Here is a 26,087-nt window from a genome sequence, read left to right as displayed (position 1 = left end):
ATTTACTATTGGAAAATATCTGTGCAGTTCAAACCGCATTGTTCAAAGGTCAGCTGCATATTGAGGAGAGAGTGGGCCGCTGTGCTGCATGCCGAGAGTTTGAGTACAATGGCCATGGCAAAGTGACCACTGAATTTAGCAAACTGGTGACCTTGACAGGAGCAGTGTTAGCGGAGTGGTAGGGATGGAAGCTCCACTGAGAGACGACGGGAGGGGAAGGAGCAGAGACAATGAGTGTGAGATGCCTGTTTCAAGGGGTTTAGCTGTTTAGACAGTTGGAGAAATGGAAACATAAGAGGGCTTATCTGAACACTAGGGCGCATGCGCATGTGTGTGTGTGTGTGTGTGTGTGTGTGTGTGTGTGTGTGTGTGTGTGTGTGTGTGTGTACATGTGGGTTAATAGGCAAAGACAAAATTTATGATACAGGAGAGAGAAGGACAGTTGCAGGAGGGAAGTCCTCAAGTAGGTGCGAGGTGGGATCCAGGATGCAAGAGCAGGGCGAGCCATGGGAGCAAGGTCAGTGCAGCCACTGTCAACTGTCACAGGAGTCAAGGAAGAATGTGCAGGCACAGAGGCAGATGGGTTGAACAATTTGCTGGTAAAATGACTCTCCATTACTGAGTCCCATTACTGCATTGTCAATGTGAAGATAATGTGAAATAATTCACACAAAGTGCCTAATACTACACCTAACACACAATAACATTCTGGATTAGGTCATGATTCTTCAACTACATTCAAGGCCCTCCCTACAATGTACCTTTGAAATCTTATGTTCTACTACTTTGATGCACATACCCTGTACTCCAGCCAACTAAACTACACATTTGGCCCCAAATAAACTAAAACAGCCCAAGCTGTCCCCTTTACCAGAAATGTCCTCCTTTCTCTTCTCTGCCTGATGAAATTCTGCCCATCTTTCAAAACCCAACACAAATGCCATCTCTGGCATGAAGCTTTCTATGATTCCCCCAATTAGATCAAATCTATATTTTTATTCTTATAACAGACATTCTGAAACAGCGTGCATAAGCAGTTTTAAGAATCTTCCCAAGTAACTTTTTCTACCGATAAAGCACGCTTTTAATCACTTAGGTCAAAGACAAATTTATTCCTATTATTAAGCCCTCCTTACTCATATTTCTACCTGCTTTCTTGAGTAGGAGGAAGGAAAAAGTAGCAGTGGAGCCAGCATACTGAGAATCACATGTAAACTGTAGCATCTTACCTATGCCAGAAAGAGCCATGGAATTTGAAGGACTTTATTTCCCAACCGAAACTGTGAAGTTTCATTATAACTGTTGAAAAGATCATGCACTTGAATATCTATCTTGTGTGTCTTCACTGATACAATATTCGGAGCCACTATTCTATAGTACACTGTACCAAAGAAACCTATCAGAGTATCCCTGATCTTAGTTGTTCACAGGCTTGTCTTTGCCACCACCTCATGTTAATATCATCTCATTTACACTGACTCTATTTTATCCATCTTTGTATCTCTTAATACCCAATACAATGTTTACACCTGGTAAGTTCTCATCAAATACTTACTGAACAAATGAATGAATGATGGGATCTTTTGGAGAAATCCTGTTTAGAATTTTCAGTGTTAATTATTTTTAAAAGACCTAATGTCCATAGTTTAAAATCAGAATATACTCAAAGCTTCAAGTGAGACTGGAAACAAGTTGACAAGAAGGACCCCAATAATAATAATAGCAGAAAACATTGATCGATATGGATTATATTTACCCAGTTCGTCTTGACAGAAGCTGCCTGGAGGATTGATATACTTCATGGTGCTCACATCCAACTTCCAGTTATGTTTTGTGCATCTAACAGACCTGGATGAAAAATTATACTTAGGTTTATAAAATGGTGAAAATAAAAATTAATCTCTTAGGCTTAAATGCATTGTAAACAACTGTAGTTGGTTGAACATAAAATGCATGAAAGAAAAACTACTAATAGCTCATACTCAAATATCCAAGGAAATATAGATTAATCATCAGTAGGTAATTTTAAAAGTGAAGATAAATGCCATGTCACAAAATAATATATGTTAGAGATCAACAAAGCCATCAGAATAAAGTCATCTTTAGGGATGGCTCTCATACAAAAGCTAAGTTGGTTAAGATTCAACTGGGGCCAATATGAGGAAAGAATGCAGTCATAAAGACATACCTATGATTTATAATCACTTTACAAGCCTTAGCCCCTAGGATAGTGTGCTAAACCTAAGTTCAACTCAAGTTTTCAGGAAGAGAAAACACTTTCTTATAGTTTAAGATTTCAGAGCATGGTTGCCAGATAAAATACAGGATGCCCTGTTAAATATGAATTTCAGATAAATAAGAAATAATTTAAAAACACAACTCACACAATATATGACATATACTGGAAATTCGTCATTTATATGCAATTTAACTGAGTGTTCTTCATTTTTATTTGCTAACTCTGGCAACCCTATTTCAGAATGAGAATCAGATTGCAGCAAAATAGGAGGCTTAGTAATTTTTTTTCCATTTCTTACCAGACCGTGAAGGGGGTTGTGGTGGTGGAAGATGAGGCATAAAAGTTCCATTTCCTCTCTATTTTGGTAGTGTTTCTTGTGAAGTTTTTTTCTTTTCACAGTTAAAGAATTATTTTTACAAACAAATATGTCTCAAACGGGAAACATCAGATTTTTTAATCTAACAATGTCTATTTTAACTTATATATCAGTAAATTACACTGATTTTTCCAAGCTTCATTGTATCAAGAATTTTTCACGCTCTTTTCTAGTCATAAGGCAAAAAACATATTCCGCACTTCAATTTATAGAGGATTATTCTGAAACATCTACTTTCTCATCAATGAGTAGCCAACAACATTTCAAAACTTGAGAACATTCCAAATGCAGCTATTCGGCATGCTGGGCCATTAAAGGGGAAACATGGCAGGATCTTAACTGTTCATAGGCAGCAAGTAGACAGGAGGGAGGCGACAGCTTCATGTGCAAAGAGGTTGGGAAAAGTTGTTAGATTTAGAAAATGAGAACCACAGCTTGTGAGAGTTGCTGATGTTGGTTACGTGTGAAGAAGAAAAATGGCTAGGAAAAATGTGTGAAGAAGAAAAATGTAGGGAGGGTAGAAGAGGTAGGTCATTGCTCTTGACTGTCTCCTAGGTGAGAGATTCCTCGGGTGAATTGCTACACAGAGAAGCAGTCAAATTTGGAGCGATGGATGGGGAAGTATAGGGTGTGAGTTACTCTGAGGATGGAGTTTCAGCACATCAATGCTTGGTGAGCTGCATCTGGGAATAAAGCTGGGAGAACGTGCAGGAGATAAAGCTGGTTCCTCATGTGCGGGGGCACTAAGACAATGCCAGCTCTAGGTTAGCCTGCCAACAGAATAGGGTGAAACTAGGATCAATCACCCCCAAGGCTTTGGGTGAAGGAGAGAAAGGCCAGCCTGTGGCAACGCAATCACTCTGTTAAGATAAGCCAGCCAGGTTCAAGAACAATCTGAATTCCTGTAAATAACCTCTGTACCTAAGCTACAGTAGAAGCTCATGACAGAGCAATAACAGTCAATGTAATTGACATTTATCGAGCACTTATCATATGGCCAGACATTGTTTTAAGTGCTTTATGTGTTTGAAATCACTTAACCCTCTCAGCAGTCAGACAGAGTAGGTAATACTCTCAATTTCACTGTATAGAGGAGAGGATTGAGGTCCAGAAAGGCTAAGAAACTTGTCCAAGGTCACGGAGCTGGTAAGTGGTGGGGGCAGGCTTCTGAACAGGGAAGGTTGTGAGGAAAGATCATGCTTCTAATCACAAAGCTGCAACACTTCCTTAAACGGCTGGCTCAGTGAGCATCATGTGAAAAGCCCAATAAGGAGAGAAAGGGAGAGAGGAAACGCGGAGTCCCCAAAACGCAACAGTCAGAAAACCTCAAGGTCCAAGAGTGCCTGCCGAAACTTACCAGTGACAGAACAAGCCGTGTCTGAGGTTTCCCTAACTTGAAACCACTGAGAAGATGGAAGGGACTCCAAACAGGGCTGTCAGCAAATAACCATGAGGCTCTCCCAGAGTAGAGCTGTCGCTAAAACTGTGTCCCATGCAATACTTGGAAACTATCTATGCTAACAATATATTCGTTGTTTATCTGAAATGCAAATTTAACTGGGCGCCTTCTATTTGCCTGATCTAGCAACCCCATCGAAGGAGCCAAGCAAGCCACAGGTGCAACAGTGTTTATCAACATTTAGAAATCTAATAGTGTGCATCCGGGCCCTGAAACTAAGTATGCAGTGAAGCGAATCTGTGTGCAGGTGTAAGAACATTCTAGACTTGGGTGACGGTCTTCTATACTATTATAGCAGGGAGCTCTTAGAAAACTACGCAGCTCCCTCTGAGTTCACCTGCACTAAACTGCCCACAGATGACCCGAGAAATCAGATCAACAACACAGTGGAAGTCAAGCCTGACATGGGAATGGCTAAAAAGCACCCAGGTCAAGTTAGGCTGAAGCAAAGCTTGGAAAGGTGCGGCCAACCACTCATTCGTTGCCGGTGCTGAGCACCAGGCTGACAAAGCATCCCTCACCTAGAACTCCCCCTGTCTCTTCCAGGCAGTGCTGCTATCTCTTTGGCAGTCACTGAAAACAAACAAACAAACAAAACCCACAACCATCCTGTCCTGGTATCGCTCCTGAACTGGGGAGGAAGGTGATCTACATGTAGGCTTCATCAAGTCGGGGGAGAGGGGTACCAGCACTAGTTCTTCCAAGAAATGATTAGAAGAACTGCTGTTCAGGGCAGGTACAGTTGGGGCTCTGCCATTTTGGGTGTTTAATCACCATGAGGCAGTCAGGGCGAGTCTATCTGCTCTCCAGCAGTGTTTGGATAAGGGCCTGCCCCACTCATACTTCTGGGGGAGCGGGAAAGGAAACCCAAAGGAGGCTTGAGTCCTGGAAAATAAAAGCTGTTACATACACCCAACCACTCACTCACACACACAGACACATATACCTTAGAAATTTCACTGTTTATCAAGCTAGGAATCAATTTTCAATTAGAGTTCTTAAGAGAGAGTGGGAAATTAAGTAAAGGTCATACGTTTTGAGATCAGAGAGTTGCCTCAGTGAGCACAAGTAAAAGTTATGAATTTGCTAAAAGAAATAATTTGTCAGTTGGTTCATTTGATTTCTCAATGAACACATTTCCTGCCAAATCTAATTGTAAGAAGGGTCACCAGGGAGAAAGCAAAGGGCTCATGTTACCTTCCGTCTAAATCCTCGATATCTTTTATGAACAGGCCTCCTTGGTGCTTGCACATATTCTTGCATGCTCGCATGTGGCTCTTACTTTTATATAAGATGTAATCTTTGCCAGTGCTCTTATTTCGAACAAAATTGATTCCTTCCTTGACACTGGCAACTTCAGCAGGTGAGAGACACAACAGGATCTCAGTTGTTTGTTCGATGCTATGAAAAGGCAAACATTTTAGAGGAAAGAGTGATACTGTTAGGTTTTAAGAGAGAACCATTTGGCATTGACATCTCAAAAACCTCTTTTTTATTAAAATACTTTTTAAGGCCATTCCTCCAAGTACCCAGGCCCGGTGGCACCTGATGGTGAATTTTCTCCCCTCCTTTCAATGTCCATCCTACTTGTTGAGGGTTTATCTCCACCTTCCCAGAGAGCTCATGCCCCTCTCACTTGCCTGCTCATGGTCTGTCGTTGCCTGTCTCTGGGTATTTCGGAAGAACGGCAGTTGCTCCTTCAGTGTGTATGACTCATCCGCTCCCACAAGGCATTAGTCTGTGTGGATAAAGAGGGTGTGGGCCCAGCTCAGTATTTCCGTCCTACTGCTTCCTGCTCTACCGTATCTCTCTTAGAAGCCGAATTTTATATTTAGTTTCAAGAACCCAGTCTGCTCTCCCCACCTCCATGCTTTTGTCTCTGCACCTGCTCGCCTTTCCCACTGAGAGTCACCCTTTTGGTTCAAGCATACCTCAATCATCCCCTCCTTGGATAAGCCTTCCGAGCTACCCACCACCCCCCGACCCCCAGGTCAAGTCTAACACTTCTTTTTCTTTACTTTCCAGAAGACACTGAAATTTATTCTTTCTTTTTCTTTTAGTGAACATCCATCATCTCATATAGATATAAAATTAAAGATAAGATGAGAACTCTTAGCTGATTTACTCAACTTTCATATATAATGTACAGCAGTGTTAGTTATGTTGATCCTGTTGTACACTACATTCTCAGTACTTATTTATCTTACAACTGGAAGTTTGTACCTTTTGATCACCTTCATCAAAATCCCCTTCTCTCCACCCCTGCCTCTGGTAACCACAAATCTGATCTCTTTTTCTGTGAGGTTTTTTTTGTTTGTTTTTAAAGTATAATTGACCTACAACACTCTGTTAGTTCCCAGCACACAACATAGTGATTCGATATTTCTATACGTTTAAAAATGTCCACCATGATAAGTCTAGTTATCATAAGTCTAGCACTTCTCAATGTGTATTACTATTCTGTAGAACATTATAACCTAGTACCAGTGCACTGCCCTGCTTACTTGCACATAGATGCTTTTAAAAACACTCTATCTCTCTGCTTTTCTCTTCCCATCACTTAGCAGACTATCTTTAAGAGCTAGCTACTTAAAGATTGAACCAACTGCACTCAATCTGAGTAATTTATAAAAAGCTCTAGCAGCAAAGCATTTGATCTCTCATGTTTTTTCAAGGAAAATACAAATGTTACATTTCTCAAACCCCAATCTTTAAACAAACTCTTGTTATGATGCAACTCTGAATCATAGTGGAATATAATTTTTGCCAAGAGAGATTTCAAAATAACTTTTGGCAGATCCATGGTATGAAATCTGGGTGCATGTTTAATTCTACATTCTACTCCAAACCAAAAGTGGTCAAAATTCTCTTCATGCGTTATTAAAATTGATTTGGGGCTTCCCTGGTGGCGCAGTGGTTGAGAGTCCTCCTGCTGATGCAGGGGACGCGGGTTCGCGCCCCGGTCCGGGAAGAAACCACATGCCGCGGAGCGGCTGGGCCCGTGAGCCACTGCCGCTGAGCCTGCGCGTCCGGAGCCTGTGCTCCGCAACGGGAGAGGCCACAACAGTGAGAGGCCCGCGTACCGAAAAAAAAAAAAAAAAAAAAATTGATTTGGAGCTCATGTACATTTGTGGCACTTTCACTTTCATTTTTGGAAGTACTGCAAATTTCTCTTTTTTTCTTAAATATCAGGTTTTATTTAATTAATTAATTGGCTGCATCAGGTCTTAGTTGTAGCATGCGGGATCTTTCATTGCGGCGCACAGGCTCCAGAGCACGTGGGCTCAGTAGTTGCCACATATGGGCTTAGTTGTCCCAAGGCATGTGCGATCTTAATTCCTCGATCAGGGATCAAATCGGTGTCCCCTGCATTGCAAGATGGACCACCAGGGAAATTGCGCAAATTTCTTAAACAGGAAATTAAAATAATGTAAAAAACACACCATAATAGAAAATAACAGGAAGCTACTTCCAATTTTCAACTAATAAGGCAGAGCCCTATAATTATGATCCATTTCTTCAAAGCAGATTCTCATTGTCACTTCTGTCCCAAATTCCTGGTAATTCTGTTCACAGGAGACTTGAAATGTTTCCAAATATATGTTTTAAATGTATTTGATAGAAAGGATTCCATGTTAAGCCTCATGAAGTTCTTTTATCTTTGTTTTTATGAGTACATATATCTGACACCAAGCCAAAGCAAGCACTGAGGCAATTTCTGGAATGATTAGCCTAGAAGTGTAAAGAGGAAACCTTTCTAAATATTTTGTTTTACTTGACTGAATGAACCAGTTAGCCAAGGTTCTGTGTTAGAGTCTAAGGCTTTCCATGCACTGTGTAAAGCAGGTTGAACTAACTACATCTTTATCAATTCCGTGAAAACGTATATTGGAACCTAAAGCAAAATTTTAAAACGTGCACTCCTATATACATGCTTTTGTGTATTTTTTAATGGTTAGTTTTTCCTAAAAGTCCATTTTTAAAGCTATTAAAAATTGGATTGGATTCCATTAAAATCAGGAAAGTAAAATTATAGTCAATTCTGGTTTGGGTATAAATAAAATATTTAAACTAAAATGATATGAGTTTTAGTACACCTACTTGTCAACATTTCATTATTTTTTCAAATACTTTAATGTTTGTGAAAGAATAATTATTAAAAAATACACAAAAACATTTATATAGGGACATACATTCTTGCCTTTTGCCTCAGACTTGGTGGCATGGCATTGCAGTGCAGCACCCTGTCTTTAAAATTTCGATATTTTGTTTGTTATGAAATTTTGGCTTTAGGTTTGATTTTTAAAAATATTATGTTAATGATATTCATCTTGATTATATTCATCTCATGAAGGCAGGAATCCTCCCGAAGTTTAAGCTCTGAGAAAAAGGGCTAGAGGAAGAAAGGGCAGCTCACTCAGAAGTGTCAATCTATAAATACATTTTGCTACCCATAATTTGTTTTTTTTTCTTTTAACATCTTTATTGGAGGATAACTGCTTTACAGCGGTGTGTTAGTTTCTGCTTTATAACAAAGTGAATCAGTTATACATATACATATGTTCCCATATCTCTTCCCTCTTGCGTCTCCCTCCCTCCCACCCTCCCTATTCCACCCCTCTAGGTGGTCACAAAGCACCGAGCTGATCTCCCTGTGCTAGGCGGCTGCTTCCCACTAGCTATCTATTTTACGTTTGGTGGTGTATATATGTCCATGCGACTCTCTCACCGTGTCACAGCTTACCCTTCCCCCTCCCCATATCCTCAAGTCCATGCTCTAGTAGGTCTGTATCTTTATTCCCGTCTTGCCCCTAGGTTCTTCATGACCTTTTTGATTCTTTTTCTTAGATTTTATATATATGTGTTAGCATATGGTATTTCTTTTTCTCTTTCTGACTTACTTCACTCTGTATGACAAACTCTAGGTCCAGCCACCTCACTACAAATAACTCAATTTCGTTTCTTTTTATGGCTGAGTAATATTCCATTGTATATATGTGCCACATCTTCTTTATCCATTTCATCTGTCGATGGACACGTAGGTTGCTTCCATGCCCTGGCTATTGTAAATAGAGCAACAATCAACATTTTGGTACATGACTGTTTTTGAATTCTGGTTTTCTCAGGGTATATGCCCAGTAGTGGGATTGCTGGGTCATATGGTAGTTCTATGTTTAGTTTTTTAAGGAACCTCCATACTGTTCTCCATAGTGGCTGTATCAATTTATATTCCCACCAACAGTGCAAGAGGGTTCCCTTTTCTCCACACCCTCTCCAGCATTTATCGTTTCTAGAATTTTTGATGATGGCCGTTCTGACCAGTGTGAGATGATATCTCATTGTAGTTTTGATTTGCATTTCTCTAATGATTAGTGATGTTGAGCATCCTTTCATGTGTTTGTTGGCAATCTGTGTATCTTCTTTGGAGAAATGTCTATTTAGGTCTTCTGCCCATTTTTGGATTGGGTTGTTTGTTTCTTTGATATGGAGCTGCATCAGCTGCTTGTAAATTTTGGAGATTAATCCTTTAATCTCCAAAATTTACAAGCAGCTGATGCAGCTCAATATCATAATTTCTTAATTAGATTAGTATTGTTTTAAATGGGAAGATGTTCAGTATTCTGTTCACAGGGATGTAAACTCCATGAAAGCTGAGACATAAAGTGCCTGTCACATGGTAGGTGCCCAGTAAATATCTGGCTGATGAAGGAATACACTCACAAGAATGAAATATGTACTCCATGTAGACAAAGGATGTGAAAATGCTTCCAAAGGTCAGAGATCTGTTAAGGGAAAAATCAAATTAATGGCGCATACAAGTTTTGAAAAGCAACTTAAGGGAATTCCGTGGTGGTCCAGTGGTTAGGACTCAGCAGTCTCACTTCTCGGGGCCCCAGGTTCAATCCCTAGTCGGAGAACTAAGATCCCATAAGCTGCGTGGTGCAGCCAAAAAAAAAAATAACAATAATAAAAAGCAACTTAGGAGCATTGTTGTTGTTGTTGTTTTTAATCCCATGAAAAAGCAGAGGGTGCTTCCTCATTTATTCAAATCATCTTGTTTGCTCTTTATTATGGTTTTGAAAATTTACTTTTTCATAGCTAATTCTTAGATATTTATAGCTGTTGCTGCCATTGTAATTGGTATCATTGTAATTTTATTTTTGGATCAGTTATTCTTGGTAGAGAGATGTAACAAATTTTTTAAAAATTGCTTTACTGCACTTTAATTGTTTTACTACATTTAATGTAAAATTGATCATCTTAACCATTTTTAAGCATACATTTCAGTAGTGTTAAGTATATATGCATTGTTAAGTGCAACAAAATTCCAAAATATTTTATCTTGCAGGACCAAAACTCCATACTCATTATACAACAACTCCCCATTTCCCTCCCCCCCGCAAGCCCCTGGTAACACCATTCTACTTTCTGTTTCTATGAATTTGACGACCTTAGCTTCTTGATATAAGTATAATCATACAGTATTTGTCTTTTTGTGATTGGCTTATTTCATTTAGCATAATGTCCTCAAGATTCATCTATATTGTAACTAACATGTACTAACAGGATTTCTTTCCTTTTAAAGGCTGAATAATATTCCATTGTGTGTGTGTATCATATTTTGTTCAGAAAATATTTGCAAAAGATATATCTGATAGAGGACTGTTATCCAAAATATACAAACAACTCTTAAGACTCAACAACAAGAAAACAAACAACCCAATTAAAAAATGGGTCAGAATGGGGAATGGCCAAAATGGTGGAGTAGGAAGAACTTGAGCTCACCCCCTCCCATGGGCACACCAAAATTACAACTATTTACAAAGCATCTATCAATGAGAAAGACTGGATGACTAGAAGAAAAGATCTTCTACAATTAAAGATATGAAGAAGGAATCACAGTAGGAGGGGTGGAGACATGGTATAGCAAGACTAGCCAACACCAGTTCCAGGAAAACTCTGGCTCCTCACCAGTGAGTGGGTCAGCACTAGCCCCAGGACCCAGCCTCACCCACTAGGGGGCTGACACCATCTCAGAAACCCTGCAGCTCGTCAGCCACCTGCCCTGGGATCCGGCCCCATTTGCTAGTGGGCCAGCACTGCTTTGGGAACCCCTGGGGCTCTGTAGCCAGCAGCCCCATGACTCAACCCAATCCAATAGCTGGCAAACTCCAGGACACCTCAAGGCCCTCAACCCATGGCACTGGATCTGGACCCACTCACCAGTGCTTTAGCACTAGTTCTCGGATCACCAGGGCTCTTCAGTCAGCCGACCTGTGACCTAGTCCTGCCCATTGCTGGCTGAAACAACCCCATGACAACTTGGGCCCCCAGGCAGCCAACCCAAGCTCTGGCCCTACTCACTAGTGGGTCATCACTAGCCCTGGGATCCGGCGTCACCCAACAGGGGCCTGACTTCAGCCTCTGGAACATTACAGCCCCTCAGCCAGCTACCTGGGAATCTGGGCCCACCTACCAGTAGTCCAGCAGTAGCCACAGCACCCACCAGGGCTCTTCAGTTAGCCTCCCCATGCCCCAGCCTCACCCAACAGCTGGCCAACACCAGCTCCAGGACACCGTGGGACTGTCAGCCAGTCACCCTATATCCAGCCTCATCCACCATGGGACTAGTACCAATCCCGAGAACCCCATGGTCCCACAACCAGCCTCCCGGGACCCAGTGATCAGCTACCCTATACCAAGCCCTTTGGAACAGCTGGCTGACACCAGCTCCAAGACATGTTGGGCCCCTCAGCAAGCCACCCTGAGATTTGTCCACACTTTCCAGTGGGCCAGCAGTAGCCCCAGGACTCCCCGGGGCTCTACAGCCTCCTGACCCAGCCCCATGCAATAGCTGGCTGACACCAACTCTAGGACACCTTGGGCCCCTCAGCCAGCTGCCCCAGGATCCAGCCCTCCACACCAGTAGGCCAACACTAGCTCCTGAACCCTCTGGGGCTTTGCTGTCACCTGCCCAGTGTCCCAACCTCACCCAACACCTGGCTCACACCATTTCCAGGATACCTTGGACCCCTCAGCCAGCTGTCCTGAATCTGGCTACACTCACCTGTTGGCCAGCACTAACACCAGGAACTGGTCTCACCCACCAGCAAGCCAATATCAGCCCTGGAAACCTCACAGCCTTTTAGCCTGCAGCCAGCCACCCTGGGACCCAGCTCCACTCACTAGAGGTTCTGCACTAGCCCCAGGATTCCCTAGGGTTCTGCAGTCAGCTGCCCCTGTGACCTACCTCTGCCCACCAGCTGGCCAACACCAGCTACAGGACACCTTGAGCCCCTCAGCCATCTCAGGATCTGGCCTCACCCTTCCATGGTCTGGCAGCTTTCTCACTAGGTGTGGTCTGGCACCAAACTGGGCTGCAGGCCAGCCAAGCCTATCAGAGTGCCCACAGTAATAAGCTCACCCCCAAGAGTAGGGCTCAGGCAGCCAGCAAAGAGGGCACCCCTAGAACATAGCTCCGGTGACCAAAGCGGTGTGCACTGCTGGGCCCCATAGGACATCTCCTACATAAGGCCACTCCTCCAAGATCAATAGTGTAACTGACCTACCTAATACTCAGAAATAAAAACAGAGAATTCAGCAAAATGAGGTGACAGAGGAATATATTCCAAACTATGGAATAAGATAAAACCCTGGAAGAACTAAATGAAATGGAGATAAGCAATCTGCCTGATAAAGAGTTTAAGTTAATGATCAAAAAGATGCTCAGGGCTTCCCTGGTGGACAGTAGTTAAGAATCCACCTGCCAATGCAGGGGACACGGGTTCGATCCCTGGTCCGAGAAGATTCCACATGCCGTGGAGCAACTAAGCCCATGTGCCATACTACTAAGCCTGTGCTCTAGAGCCCATGAGCCACAACTACTGAGCCCACATGCCACAACTACTGAAGCCCATGCACCTAGAGCCCATGCTCTGCAACAAGAGAAGCCACCACAGTGAGAAGCCCGCACACCGCAGCGAAGAGTAGCCCCCACTCGTCACAACTAGAGAAAGCCTGTGCTCAGCAACAAAGACCCAACTCAGCCAAAAATAAATAAATAAATAAATAAATTTATCTTTTAAAAAAAGGATGTTCAAAGAACTCGAGAGAAGAATGGATGAACAAAATCAGAATTTAGAAGTTTTTAACAAAGAGTTAGAAAATATAAACAAGAATCAAATAGAGTTGAAGAACACAATAACTGAAATAAAAAATACATTAGATGGAATTGGGGACACAGTTCTTGAGGTGCTAGCCTACTGTGTTCCCTCTTTGCCTGGCAAAGAAATAAAGTCACTCTTTCTTTCTCCTCCATTAAAAAAAAAATTAGGTGGAATCAATGGTGGATTAGATGATACAGATAAATTGATCAGTGAACTGGAAGACAGAGTGGTAGAAATCACTCAAGCTGAACAGAAAAAAAGAAAAAAAAATAGTTTAAATGAGGACAGCTTAAGAGAACTGGAACAACATCAAGCATCCTAACATTCATCTTATAGGAATCCCAAAGGAGATGAGAGAAAGGGACAGAAAACATATTTGAAGATATAATTACTGAAAAAATTCCCTAACTTGGGAAAGGAAACAGGCATTCAGGAAACACAAAGTGTCCCCAACAAGATCAACCCAAAGAGGACCACACCAAGATACACTGTATTTAAAGTGCCAAAATTAAAGATGAAGAGAGACTATTAAATCAACAAGGGAAAAGCAACTAGTTATGTACAAGGGGAATTCCATGACTATCAGTTGACTTTTCAACGGAAACTCTGCACTCCAGAAGGGAGTGGCACAATATATTTAAAGTGATGAAAAAATTTACAACCAGGAAAACTCTACCTGGCAGCGCTATTATTCACCTTTGAAGGAGAAATAAAGATTTTACAGACAAGCAAAAGCTAAGAGTTCAGCACCACCAAACCACCTTTACAAGAAATGTTAAACGGACTTCCCTAAATAGAAAAGGAAAGGCCACAACTAGAAATATGAAAATTATGAAAGGAAAAATTTCATTGGTAAAGGCAGAATACCGAGAAGGTAGTAGATAAAACACTTAAAAAGCTAGTAGGAAGGTTAAACGTCAAAAGTAGTAAAACCATCTATATCCACAATAAGTAGTTAAGGGATACACAAAACAAGATGTAAAATATGGTGTCAAAATAGAGGGGTGAGTAAGAAAGCAGAGTTGTTAAAATGCATTCTAACTTAAGAGATCAGCAACTTAAAGCAATTGACCATATATATAGATTGCTATATATAAACCTCATGGTAACCAGAAGCCAAAAATCTGTAATGGATACACACACCCAAAAGAAAAAAGAACCCACACATAACACTAAAGATAGACATCAAATCACAAGGGAAGATGGCAAAAGAAGAACTAGAAAAACAACCAGAAAATAATTAACAAAATGGCAATAAATACATACCTATCAATAATTACTTTAAATGTAAATGGACTAAATACTTCAATCAAAAGACATGGAATGGCTGAGTGGATACAAAAACAAGACCTATACATATGCTGCCTACAAGAGATTCACATCAGATCTAAAGACACACAAAGACTGAAAGTGAGGGGGATGGAAAATGGTATTCCAAGCAAATGGAAACAAAAAGGAAAGCTGGGGTAGCAATATCAGACAAAATAGACTTTAAAACAAAAACTGGAACAAGAGACAAAGAAAGACATTATATAATGATAAAGGGGTCAGTTCAAGAAGAAGCTATAATGATTGTAAATACATATACACCCAACATACGAGCACCTGAATATGTTAAGCAAATATTAAAATAGAGGGAGAAATTGATAGTAACACAATAACAGTAGGGGACTTCAACACCCCACTTACATCAACAGACAGATCATCCAGAGAGAAAATTAGTAAAGAAACGCTAGCTTTAAACAACACAATAGATCAGATAGACTTAACAGATATATAGAGAACATTCCATCCGAAAGCAGCAATACACATTCAAGTGCAAATGGAACATTATCCAGGATAGATCTCAGGCTAGGCCACGAAACAAGTCTCAGTAAATTTAAGAAGACTAAAATCATATCAAGTATCTTTCCCTGGGCTTCCCTGGTGGCGAATTCATGCCTCAATCAGTTATTACTATGATAATTACCAAAGGTAATTTTGTAATTCTATCATTCCTTCTAGATCAGTGGTTCTCAATTGAGAATAGGGGGATGTGATTTTTGCCTCCTAGGGGACATTTGGCAATGTCTGGAGACATTTTTGTTTTTCACAACTGGAGGTTGGAGGTAGGGAGGGAATGCTAATATCTAGTAGGTAGAGGGAAAGGATGATGCTAAACATCCTGCAATGTAAGAATAGTTCCCTCCTTCCCCCCACCCTCAAAGAATTATCTTGCCCAAAATGGCATTAGTGCCCGGGTTCTAGATTTTTATAGTACTTGTTCTAGATTTACTAAATGACATTCTGATATAGGTAGAATTTTCTATTCTCCCTCATTTTTATATTTATGAATATTAGTATAAATTCATGGAGTCCTATTTTACACAAAGGGTTACAATCTGTTTTTATCATTTATTTTGATACTCAATTTATCTCAGACTTGGTCAGTTATCTTCAAACCAGGTCCTGTGTTCTCTGGGCATGTGTTAATCATGTTTTGAGTACTTCCTTACCTTATGACATAAAATGCCCAGCCCTGGGGTCAGCCATTTCTTCAAAGAGCCCTAGTTCTTTTTAGCAGAGAATGATATGTAGAAACCAAGACCTGAGTGCAAGGTGGGCTCACCGCTATCAGACCCCACACACACACACACACACACACACACACACACACACAAAAGTATCTTTCCCAACCACAAAACTATGAGGCTAGAAATCAACTACAAGAAAAAACTGCAAAAAACAAATACATGGAGGCTAAACAACATGCTACTAAAAAAACTAATGGGTCACTGAAAAAAATCAAAGTAGAAATCAAGAAATACCTGAAGATAAATGAAAACAAAAACACAATGATCCAAAATCTATGGGATGCAACAAAAGCAGTTGCAAGAGGGAAATTTATAGGAATAGAAGCCTATCTCAGGAAACAAGAAAAATCTGAAATAAATGACCTAACTGTACACCTAAAGGAACTAGAGAAAGAAGAACAAACAAAACCCAATTTTAGTAGAAGGGGGAAAAAATCATAAAAATCATAGCAGAAATAAATGAAATAGAGGTTAAAATTATAGAAAAGATTAATGAAACTATGAGCTGGTAATTTGAAAAAATAAATAAAATTGATGAAAATTAGCCAGGCTCATCAAGAAAAAGAGAGGGCTCAAGTAAATAAAATCAGAAATGAAAGAGAAGTTACAAACAATACCACAGAAATAAAGGGATCATAAGAGATTACCATGAACAATATATATGCCCATAAAATGGACAATGTAGGAGAAAGACAAATTCCTAGAAATGCACAATCTCCCAAGACTGAATCAGGAAGAAATAGAAAATGTGAATATACTAACTACCAGTGATGAAATTGAACCAAAAAAAAAAACCTCCCAACAAACAAAAGTCCAGGACCAGATGGCTTCACAGGTAAATTCTACTAAACATTTAAATATGAGTTAACACCTATCCTTTTCAAACTGTTCCAAAAATTACAGAAGAAGGAATGCTTCTGAACTCATTTTACAAGACCTGCATCATCACGCTGATACCAAAACCAGACAAAGATATCACAGAAAAAGAAAATTACAGGTCAAAATCACTGATGAACATAGATGCAAAAATCATCAACAAAATATTAGCAAACTGAATTCAACAACACATTAAAAGGATCATACAACATGATCAAATGGGATTTATCCCAGGGATGGAATAATGATTCATTTTCCACAAATCAATCAACGTGATGCACCACATTAACAAATTGAAGAATAAAAACCATATGATCATCTAAATTAATGCAGAAAAACCTTTTGACAAAATTCAACATCCATTTGTGATTAAAAAAAAAAGTCAACAAAGTGGGTATAGAGGGAACATACAACATAATAAAGGCCATAAATGACAAGCCCACAGATAACATCATACTCAATGGTGAAAAGCTGAAAATATTTCCTCTAAGATCAGGAACAGGACAAGGATGCCTACTCTCACCATTTTTATTCAACACAGTATTGGAAGTCATAGCCACAGCAATCAGACAAGTAAAAGAAATAAAGGCCATCCAAATTGGAATGCATTTTTGGTTCCCTACACCATAAGGAAGACATACCAGAGTTGAGAGAGGTCCTGAGAAATGAGATTGAAGTTATAAAGTAGATGGAAGGGCTTTCTACTTAGAGCCTAAAATTTAGAACTCTTTTATTCTGAAGAGATGAAGATTTAGGGGAGAGGGGAAGCATAAATGGAGTTCAGGTTTATTCATCAAAATTCAAAATATTAGAGAGGAGAGGGCATCATTTTGAAGTTTGAAATAAAAGATATAGGCAAATAAAAGAAGATTTTATCCATTAGTCAGAAAATACACAGTAGTTGTTACAGGTAAAATATATAAATGTAGTAACATCTACACTTATTCAAATCTAGAAGGTTGTTGTTTTTTTTTAAGGCTCTGAGAAAGTAAGAACAAGAAAAAAAATCATTTAGGAGGTTGAGGAATCCCAAGAAAGAATATAGACTGACAAGAGAATCTAACTATTACAAATGTATGAAACAACCTAATTGAAGTGGGTGAAGGGAAAAGTGCTGGCCAAGTATCTCTGGAAATGAATGGAGTCTGTAAGATTAGAGGCACAAGGAGCTGCACATAGGAACCACTATACTCTAGTTGATAAAGCTATTTTGCATAAGGGTATGGGTTAGCAATTCTGATACTTCTATACATGTATACTGGAATTGCATAATTAAATACATGGACAACAATGGTGAGAGCCAGCTTTCTCATTGTTGGAGTGGGACTCAATAGATAAGCAAGGGAATGAAGCTAGAATGATCAATGTGGTAATGGAGTATACTCAGAGATAAATATATAGCCTTGGGTGTGAACGTTAAAAAAGAAAGGCTAAAAAGCATCCATCTCAAGAATGTTAAAGAACAATAAAATAATCCAAAGAAAGAAGAAAGAATTATAAAACAGAAACTCTGCATATATTAGACAGTATCAATGAGACAAAGGTAGTCCTTTGATAATGGCACCACCAAGAAAGTGAAAGGACAACACACAAACCAAGAAAAAATGTTTGCAAATTACATATCTGATAAGGATCACAAATCAGGAATTTATTTTTTTAAAACTCTTAAAACTCAATAACAAAACAAATAGCCCAATTAGGAATGGTCAAAGGATTTGAATAGACATTTCTCCAAAGAAGATATATGAATGGTCAGTAACACACATGAATAGAAGCTTCACATCATTAGTCAAGAGGGAAACACAAATCAAAACTTCAATGAGCTAACACTTCACATCCATTATGATGGTTATAATAACAAATACAGGTAGTACTAGTGTTGGTGAGGATGTAGAGAAACAGGATCCAACATCTATTGCTGGTGGGACTTTTGAAAACAGTTTGTCATATTCTCAACATGTTAAACATATAGTGTCTATAGGATCCAGCAATTCAACTCCTAGGTCTCTACCCAAAAGAACTGTGGGGCTCCTCTGGTGGCTCAGTGGTTAAGAATCTGCCTGCCAATGAAGGGGACATGGGTTCGAGCCCTGGTCCAGGAAGATCCCACAGGCCGCGGAGCAACTGAGCCTGTGCACCACAACTACTGAGCCTGTGCTCTAGAGTCCGTGAGCCACAACTACCAAAGCCTGCGCACCTAGAGCCCATGCTCCGCAGCAAGAGAAGCCACCGCAATGAGAAGCCCGTGCACCACAACAAAGAGTAGCCCCCGCTCGCCGCAACTAGAGAAAGCCCGTGTGCAGCAACAAAAACCCAACACAGCCAGCCAAAAATAAAATAAATAAATTTTTTAAAAAAAGAAATGGAGATTGAGAATTAAAAAAAAAAAAACTGGAAACATATGTCCACACAAAAACTTGTACATGAACGTTCATTTAGCTAATTATTCATAATAGCCAAAAAGTGAAACAACCCAAATGTCCATCAATTGATTAGTGGATAAATAAAATGTGTATGTCCACACAGTGGAATACATGTACCCTTGAACAGTGTGGGGACTAGGGATGCTGACCCTCTGAGCAGTTAAAAATCTGCACATAACTTTATAGTCCGCCCTCCATATCCACACTTCCTCATCCACAGAGTCAACCAATGGTGGAGCATGTAGTACTGTATTTACTATTTTTAAAAATCTGTGTATAAGTGGACCAGCACAGTTCGATTCTACATTGTTCAAGGATCAACTGTACTATTTGGCAATAAAAAGGAATGAAGTACTGATTGATACATACTACAACATGGATGAACCTCAAAAAATCATGCTAAGTGAAAGAAGCCAGACACAAAAGACCACATATAGTATAATTCCATTTACGTGAAATATCCAGAATAGGCACATCTATAGAGATAGACAGTAGATTGGTAGTTACCAAGGGTGGGAGTAGGGGTGTGTATGGGAATGGGGAGTGACTGATGATTGGGCCTTCTTTTTGGGGAGTGATGGAAAGAGTCTAAAATTAGATTGTGGAAATAGCTGCAAGACTCTGCAAATATACTAAAGATCATTGACTGGTACAATTAAATCAGGTCAATTTCATAGTACTAAATCATATATCAATAAAGATATTTTCAAAAGAAGAAAGGGGCACATGAGAGAATTGTGGGGTGGTGATATGTAATGTTATTATTTTTGAGCTGGGGTAAACTGGTATTTGTTTTATAAGTGCTAAATTTTATTTATATTTTATAAACTTTTCTTATGTACATTATATTGCACAATAAAAATAATGGAGAAGCTGATATTTTAAACATGTTCTTTCAAAGCATATGCACACCTCACTTATTCTGATGTATACAGTCGTCCCTCGGTATTTGAGGGGGATTGGTTCCAGAACCCAAGCAGATACCAAAATCTGCAGATGCTCAAGTCCCTTATGTAAAATGGCATAGTATTTGCATATAACCTACACACAACCACCCAGATACTTTAAACCATCTCTAGATTACTTATAATATCTAATAAAATGTAAATGCTATGTAAATAGTTGATGGGGTAGGGTGGGGGGCAGCAATTTCAAGTTTTGCTTTTTACAACTTTCTGGAAGTTTTTTTTCAAATATGTTTGATCCCAGGTGGTTGAATCCACGGATGTGGAAGGGTAAAGCTTGCCCTCCCAGGAGGGAGCAGCCCACTCCTGCCACCAGCTATAATCAATGCATAAGGTCCTACCATGAACATATTTGGCTCTTTAAGTCTGCCAAATTGCCTCTGGAAAGTGTCTTCTAGTGGCAAGACCTTGGGACTTTTGAGTTATACATTAATGAGAAGTGATTCCTGTACATTATGCATGAGTAATAATGATGATGATAATAATTAGGTTGCACCTGAAGGACAAAGTACTAAAGAAAAGGAGAAAAAGATGTTACTCCACAATTTTCACTGTAAATTTCCTATCTTTCTCTCTCATTGACTTTCTACAACTTTTTATTTTGAAATAAAGTTTCAAATGAAAATAAAATAGATCCACAGGAATTTGCAGTGATAGTCGAGTCCCCTGTACCTTAGGGGAACTAGCTTCCCCTAATAGGGACATCTTACATCACTTTATTACTGTATTATGATATCAAACCAGGAAGTTGACAGTGGTACAATACTGTTAACTAGAGTACAAACTTTATTCTGATGTCACCAGTTTGTACGTGCAACCATTTTTGCATATGTGTATGTGTCTGCATAGATAGTTCTATGAAATTTTATTCCGTTTATAGATTTGCATAGCTACCACTAAAATCAAGACATCTAACTCTTCCATCAAGACCAAAGAACTTGCTGGATATAATTCCCAAGGACTGCCCTTTATAGTCATACCCCCACTATTGCCTATCCTCTGGCAACCACTGATTTGTTCTCTACCCCTATAATGTGGTCATTTCACAAATGATATATAAATGGAATCCTACAGCATTAAATTGCCTTTTAAACTGTCCAAGTATCTCCCATTAAAAAAATTACAGCTCAGCCTCACATACTCTCCAGCTAGTTCTCTTTCTCCTCTCCTTCACAGTCAGACATACTTTCTGTGGTAGTGGTTTCTACACACCTAATAGCTTATTAGTTTTCACCCTACATTTCTGGCCATTCTTCTGTTTCCATTGTAGACTCATCCTTCCTCTACCTGGTCATGAAATGTTGTAGTTCCTCAAGGCTCAGTTCTGTATCCTCTTCATTTGACATTTTCCCCCTAAGGGATCATCCATACCCATGGCTCCAGAACACAGTAACTCCTATATGAGCAGACCTGAGTCAGGAAGCCCTATGTGGAGAGCTAATTGCCTTTTGTACATGTCCATTAGTATGTCCTAAAGACCCCTGAAACTTAGTGCATCCAAAATCCAATTCAGCACATCTCACCCACCCCCAAACCTTCAAATTTCCACCATGACACCCCCTGTTATCTTTGACCCTTCCCTTTCTCTCACTCTCCCATATTCAATTCAAGTCTGTCAATTTAACTTTTAAGTCTATCTCATAAGCATCCCCTTCTACAACCCTGATCCAAGCTACCATCATCTCCCTTCTGGACCACTGCCATGGGCCCCTAACTGGTCACCCTGCATTCACTCTCTGCTCTTTCCACTATGGCCAGAATAACATATTTAAAATGGAAATTCCAAAATAACCTCATCCTGCCAATCCTTCTCCCACCTCTTAAAAATGCCTCATATCCTCCCATTGCTTCCAGGAGAAAGAACAAAATTCCTAATATGGCCTAAGAGGTGACGCTTAGGGACCCCTAATCACTTCCTCCAGTTCTTTTTGAACTATATTCTTTCTTCTATGACACCTGACCTTCTTTCATTTGCTCAAAGTACAGCCCTGTGCCCAGAATATACTTCCTGATGCCTTCTTCACAGATTTAACCCTCCTTAACCTTTTGATCTCAGTTCAATCATCATCTCCACTGGGAAGTCTTCCCCAACACCCCAAAGAAGGTCAAATCCTACTAATATAAACACTCACAGCACTACGTACCTGTGCTTTCATGTGACTTATCAAACTTTTAATTTCATCTTTAATTATGAGAGTAATACCTGTATCCCCTAAAGATAACTGACAGACACATGAAGGAAGGAACCATGCCTGTATGAGTTTCCATTGTACCCCTAGAGCCTAGCACACATGAGGATTCCAATGAATATTTGTTGAAAGAATAAATGAACATTGCAATTACTGGCCCACAATGATTCCTACAAAACCTTTTTTATGAACCTGGAACCTGTTCATATTTTCTTAAGAACTAGCATGTACCCAAATGTGACACTGACATTTTAAAAATTAACTATCCTACAGACAGTGCCCCATTATGACTAGGTGGCAACCTTAAAGTTTACTTGTATTGCAGTTAATATTTCCCCATAGAAACAAGTTGTTAATTGCAATTATGTTCTAATCCAGCCTACAAAATCTTATCTATGCCCTGAAGAAGTCAGCATTTTCCTGTGAGGAGCTGTAAAATGGACTGCAGCTTTGAGCCATGAATTCAGGGCACATCTTAGTCCAGACCACACCTCAACTCCAAACCCTGAGTCCTCTGGACTCTTTCAGCCCTGAATCTTTAGCATCTCTTTTGGTCCTATGTCTTTCTGAGGCCTGAGCAAAGCAGTAGGTAATGTATTGGCAGAAGGAAAGTTCCAAAAGACAAGATACACTGGCAGCCAGAGAAAAAATAAGGGAAATCTACAGAAAAGATGTCACCAGTGACAGGGCTGGGTGAAGAGGACAGAGCTTGGAGAGAGGGGCTCTGACAAATAGACTATCCAGGGCAAGCAGGCCGTGGGGAAGGCAAGCTCGGTACCCAAATAACTGGGTGAGCTGTGAATCAGATGTTTCTGAGACGGTGCATACTATATCCACAAAAATTGTTTTAACATCATGAACGCCACCCCATCCCCCAAGAGCTCTCAGTTCTTGTACCTTTTCACCAGAAGAAGTAAAGACAAACTACCAAAAATATCAATCCTAAATTCAGTAGGAAAACAATTTTCAACTGTACCTTTGTTCCATTCCAGGTAGAAAGGGGCCAAACAGCACAAAAACAGCTCCTTAGAGAAAGTAGAAACAGAGTGAGATTGAGATCTTCTTTTAAATGATGTTTAGAATTTCTAGAATGGCTGCAGCTTGGAAATTTCAATTTGCTTGGTAACAGACTTGATTTGATTTCTTCAGAGAAAACCCTTTCAAAAGCAATTATGAGAGCATAGCAGGCCAGTCAGACTTCTGGTAAAATGCACGCTCAGTCAGCTGATGTGAATTTCAGTTGTCTTTATATATCTTCGAATGTTTCTGTTACTGTTCAGGCTCCACCCACAGCCTAGCAACTTTAGGTAAACTCCTAATTCCCTGCCAACACCAGAATATGAAGTGTTTGTGTGTTGGGGTGTGGAGGGGAGCAGTGGGGTGTGTGTGTGGGGGGGTGTTTGGCAGACCTCTCAGTGGGGTGAAAGAGGAAAACACATTAAGGAAGAATTAATATCCTTCCCCAAACTTTCTGAACTCTTCTGAAAGTGACTCAGCCTGTCACATACACACAAATGGTTTTTTTTAAATGCAATAAGAATAATTGCTTTATTAGAAAAAGAAAGGATCTCTGTAGAATATTTCCCATTGGGGTGTGGCTTAGTTCTGGCCTCAGTTTATTTCTGATCCCTACACACCTCTGTATTTCTGTCTTCCCACCCCTAGAGCCCCAACCAGTGTCAATTCAGGGTCCAGTCCTGGATGTCCCAAGAAGTCTGTGGTCCTGCCTCCTGTTTGACAAATATCCTGTCTTTTGGCTGGTCACCATTCCAGCTCTAGCAAACAGGTTTTCTATGATTCTTTAAACAAGTACAATAAGGTGAAGAGCTCTCTGACATTTTGTCTGCCCATCTAGTTTTAAGAACTCATATCAAGCCCTTCCTTCTTCATGAAAATCACCTACTCCATTTCTCACCCATTTTTTTCTTCCTCCTGAATTCCTAGAGAAATCTGCACCTCACAATTTGCACTTTAGAAAAAAAGTAATACTAAGTTCTCTAAATATTTTATTTGTGTTGGTCTTGTCTATTAGATTATAAGCTTATGGAGTGCAGGGAATGTGTCTTAGGACTTGTATTCACCACAGTGCTTACAATGATGTATAAGCAAACTCAGTGGCAAATTCCCAGTAAAGCAGCAAGGGTCAGTTTTAACCACACCTGTTCTAGTTGGAGAAATGTCTCTTAATAGGATAAAGGATGAAAGGGCTTCTACATAAGGCAATTCTTCTAGTTAACACCTTATCCTGAAAGTATTCTTTTCTTTCCCAAATCAAGAAGCTCTCTCAAATCCTTCCTTCTCTTGCTCTAGAAGACATCACATGATTTTTTTAAATTGAGGTATAACAAAGTAAGGTGTACTAATCTCACATGCACATAGGTATATATCCATGTAACTACTTCCAAGGTATAGAACATTTCTAGTACTCCAGCTAACTCCACTCAATTCTAGTACTCTAGTACTCCAATCAATACCCACTCAAGGATCCACTCTTGGATTAATCAGAAGTGGCCCCCTGGCCCTTTCTGCCTACTGAGAATACAAGGAGTCAGTGACCTGGAAGGAGGCCCTCACCCAGCCATGCCAGTGCTGTGATCATGGACTTCTGGTCTCTAATACAATAATGATTTGTGGGAGATTGTTTCAAGATGGTGGAGTAGAAGGACGTGCTCTCACTCCCTCTTGTGAGAGCACCAGAATCACAACTAACTGCTGAACAATCATTGACAGGAAGACACTGGAACTCACCAAAAAAGATACCCCACATTCAAAGACAAAGGAGAAGCCACAGTGAGACGGTAGGAGGGGTGCAATCACAATAAAATCAAATCCCATAACTGCTGGTGGGTGACTCACAAACTGGAGAACAATTATACCACAGAAGTCCACCCACTGGAGTGAAGGTTCTGAGTCCCACATCAGGTTTCCGAACCTGGGGGTCCGGCGATGGGAGGAGGAATTCCCAGAGAATCAGACTTTGAAGGCTAGCGGGATTTTATTGCAGGATTTCGACAGGACTGGGGGAAACAGAGACTCCACTCTTGGAGAGCACACACAAAGTAGTGTGTGCATCAGGACCCAGGGGAAGGAGCAGTGACCCTATAGGAGACTGAACCAGACCTACCTGCTGGTGTTGGAGGGTCTCCTGCAGAGGTGGGTGGTGGTTCTGTCTCACTGTGAGGACAAGGACACTGGCAGCAGAAGTTCTGGGAAGTACCCCTAGTCATGCGCCCTCCCAGAGCCTACTATTAGCTCCACCAAAGAGCCCAGGTAGGCTCCAGTGTTGGGTCGCCTCAGGCCAAACAACCAACAGGGAGGGAACCCAGCCCCACCCATCAGCAGACAAGCGGATTAAAGTTTTACTGAGCTCTGCCCACCAGAGCAACACCCAGCTCTACCCACCACCAGTCCCTCCCATCAGGAAACTTGCACCAGCCTCTTAGATAGCTTCATCCACCAGAAGGCAGACAGCAGAAGCAAGCAGAACTAAAATCCTGTAGCCTGTGGAACAAAAACCACATTCACAGAAAGATAGACAATATGAAAAGGCAGAGGGCTATGTACCACATGAAGGAACAAGATAAGACCCCAGAAAAACAACTAAATGAAGTGGAGATAGGCAACCTTCCAGAAAAAGAATTCAGAATGATAATGAAGATGATCCAGGACCTCAGAAAAAGAATGGAGGTAAAGATCAAGAAGACGCAAGAAATGTTTAACAAAGACCTAGAAGAATTAAAGAACAAACAAACAGAGATGAACAATACAATAACTGAAATGAAAACTACACTAGAAGGAATCAAAAGCAGAATAACTGAGG

General features: G+C 40.3%; 1 protein-coding gene across 7 annotated transcripts in view; it reads right to left on the bottom strand.

Moving 5' to 3' along the window:
• The window catches only part of LOC102977564 (cytidine monophosphate-N-acetylneuraminic acid hydroxylase), a 295,804-nt gene that overhangs the window by 54,701 nt on the left and 215,016 nt on the right, over nucleotides 1-26,087 (bottom strand). For 4 of the 7 annotated variants that reach the window (XM_028479285.2, XM_055080222.1, XM_028479284.2 and 1 more), the window contains 4 exons: nucleotides 23,244-23,292; nucleotides 5,715-5,812; nucleotides 5,272-5,475; nucleotides 1,757-1,848 (listed from right to left, as the gene is read on the bottom strand). In XM_028479285.2, coding sequence (XP_028335086.1) covers nucleotides 1,757-1,848; nucleotides 5,272-5,475; nucleotides 5,715-5,722 — 304 coding nt within the window. In that variant the 5' untranslated portion in view covers nucleotides 5,723-5,812; nucleotides 23,244-23,292. Of the gene's footprint in view, nucleotides 1-1,756; nucleotides 1,849-5,271; nucleotides 5,476-5,714; nucleotides 5,813-9,795; nucleotides 9,860-23,243; nucleotides 23,293-26,087 lie in introns of those variants that run through there. The other 3 variants (XM_028479288.2, XM_055080223.1, XM_028479286.2) reach the window with 2 other exon arrangements.

Source organism: Physeter macrocephalus, chromosome 18, assembly GCF_002837175.3.
Source record: "Physeter macrocephalus isolate SW-GA chromosome 18, ASM283717v5, whole genome shotgun sequence".
NCBI lineage: Eukaryota > Metazoa > Chordata > Mammalia > Artiodactyla > Physeteridae > Physeter > Physeter macrocephalus.
This window is presented reverse-complemented; position numbering and strand designations above follow the sequence as displayed.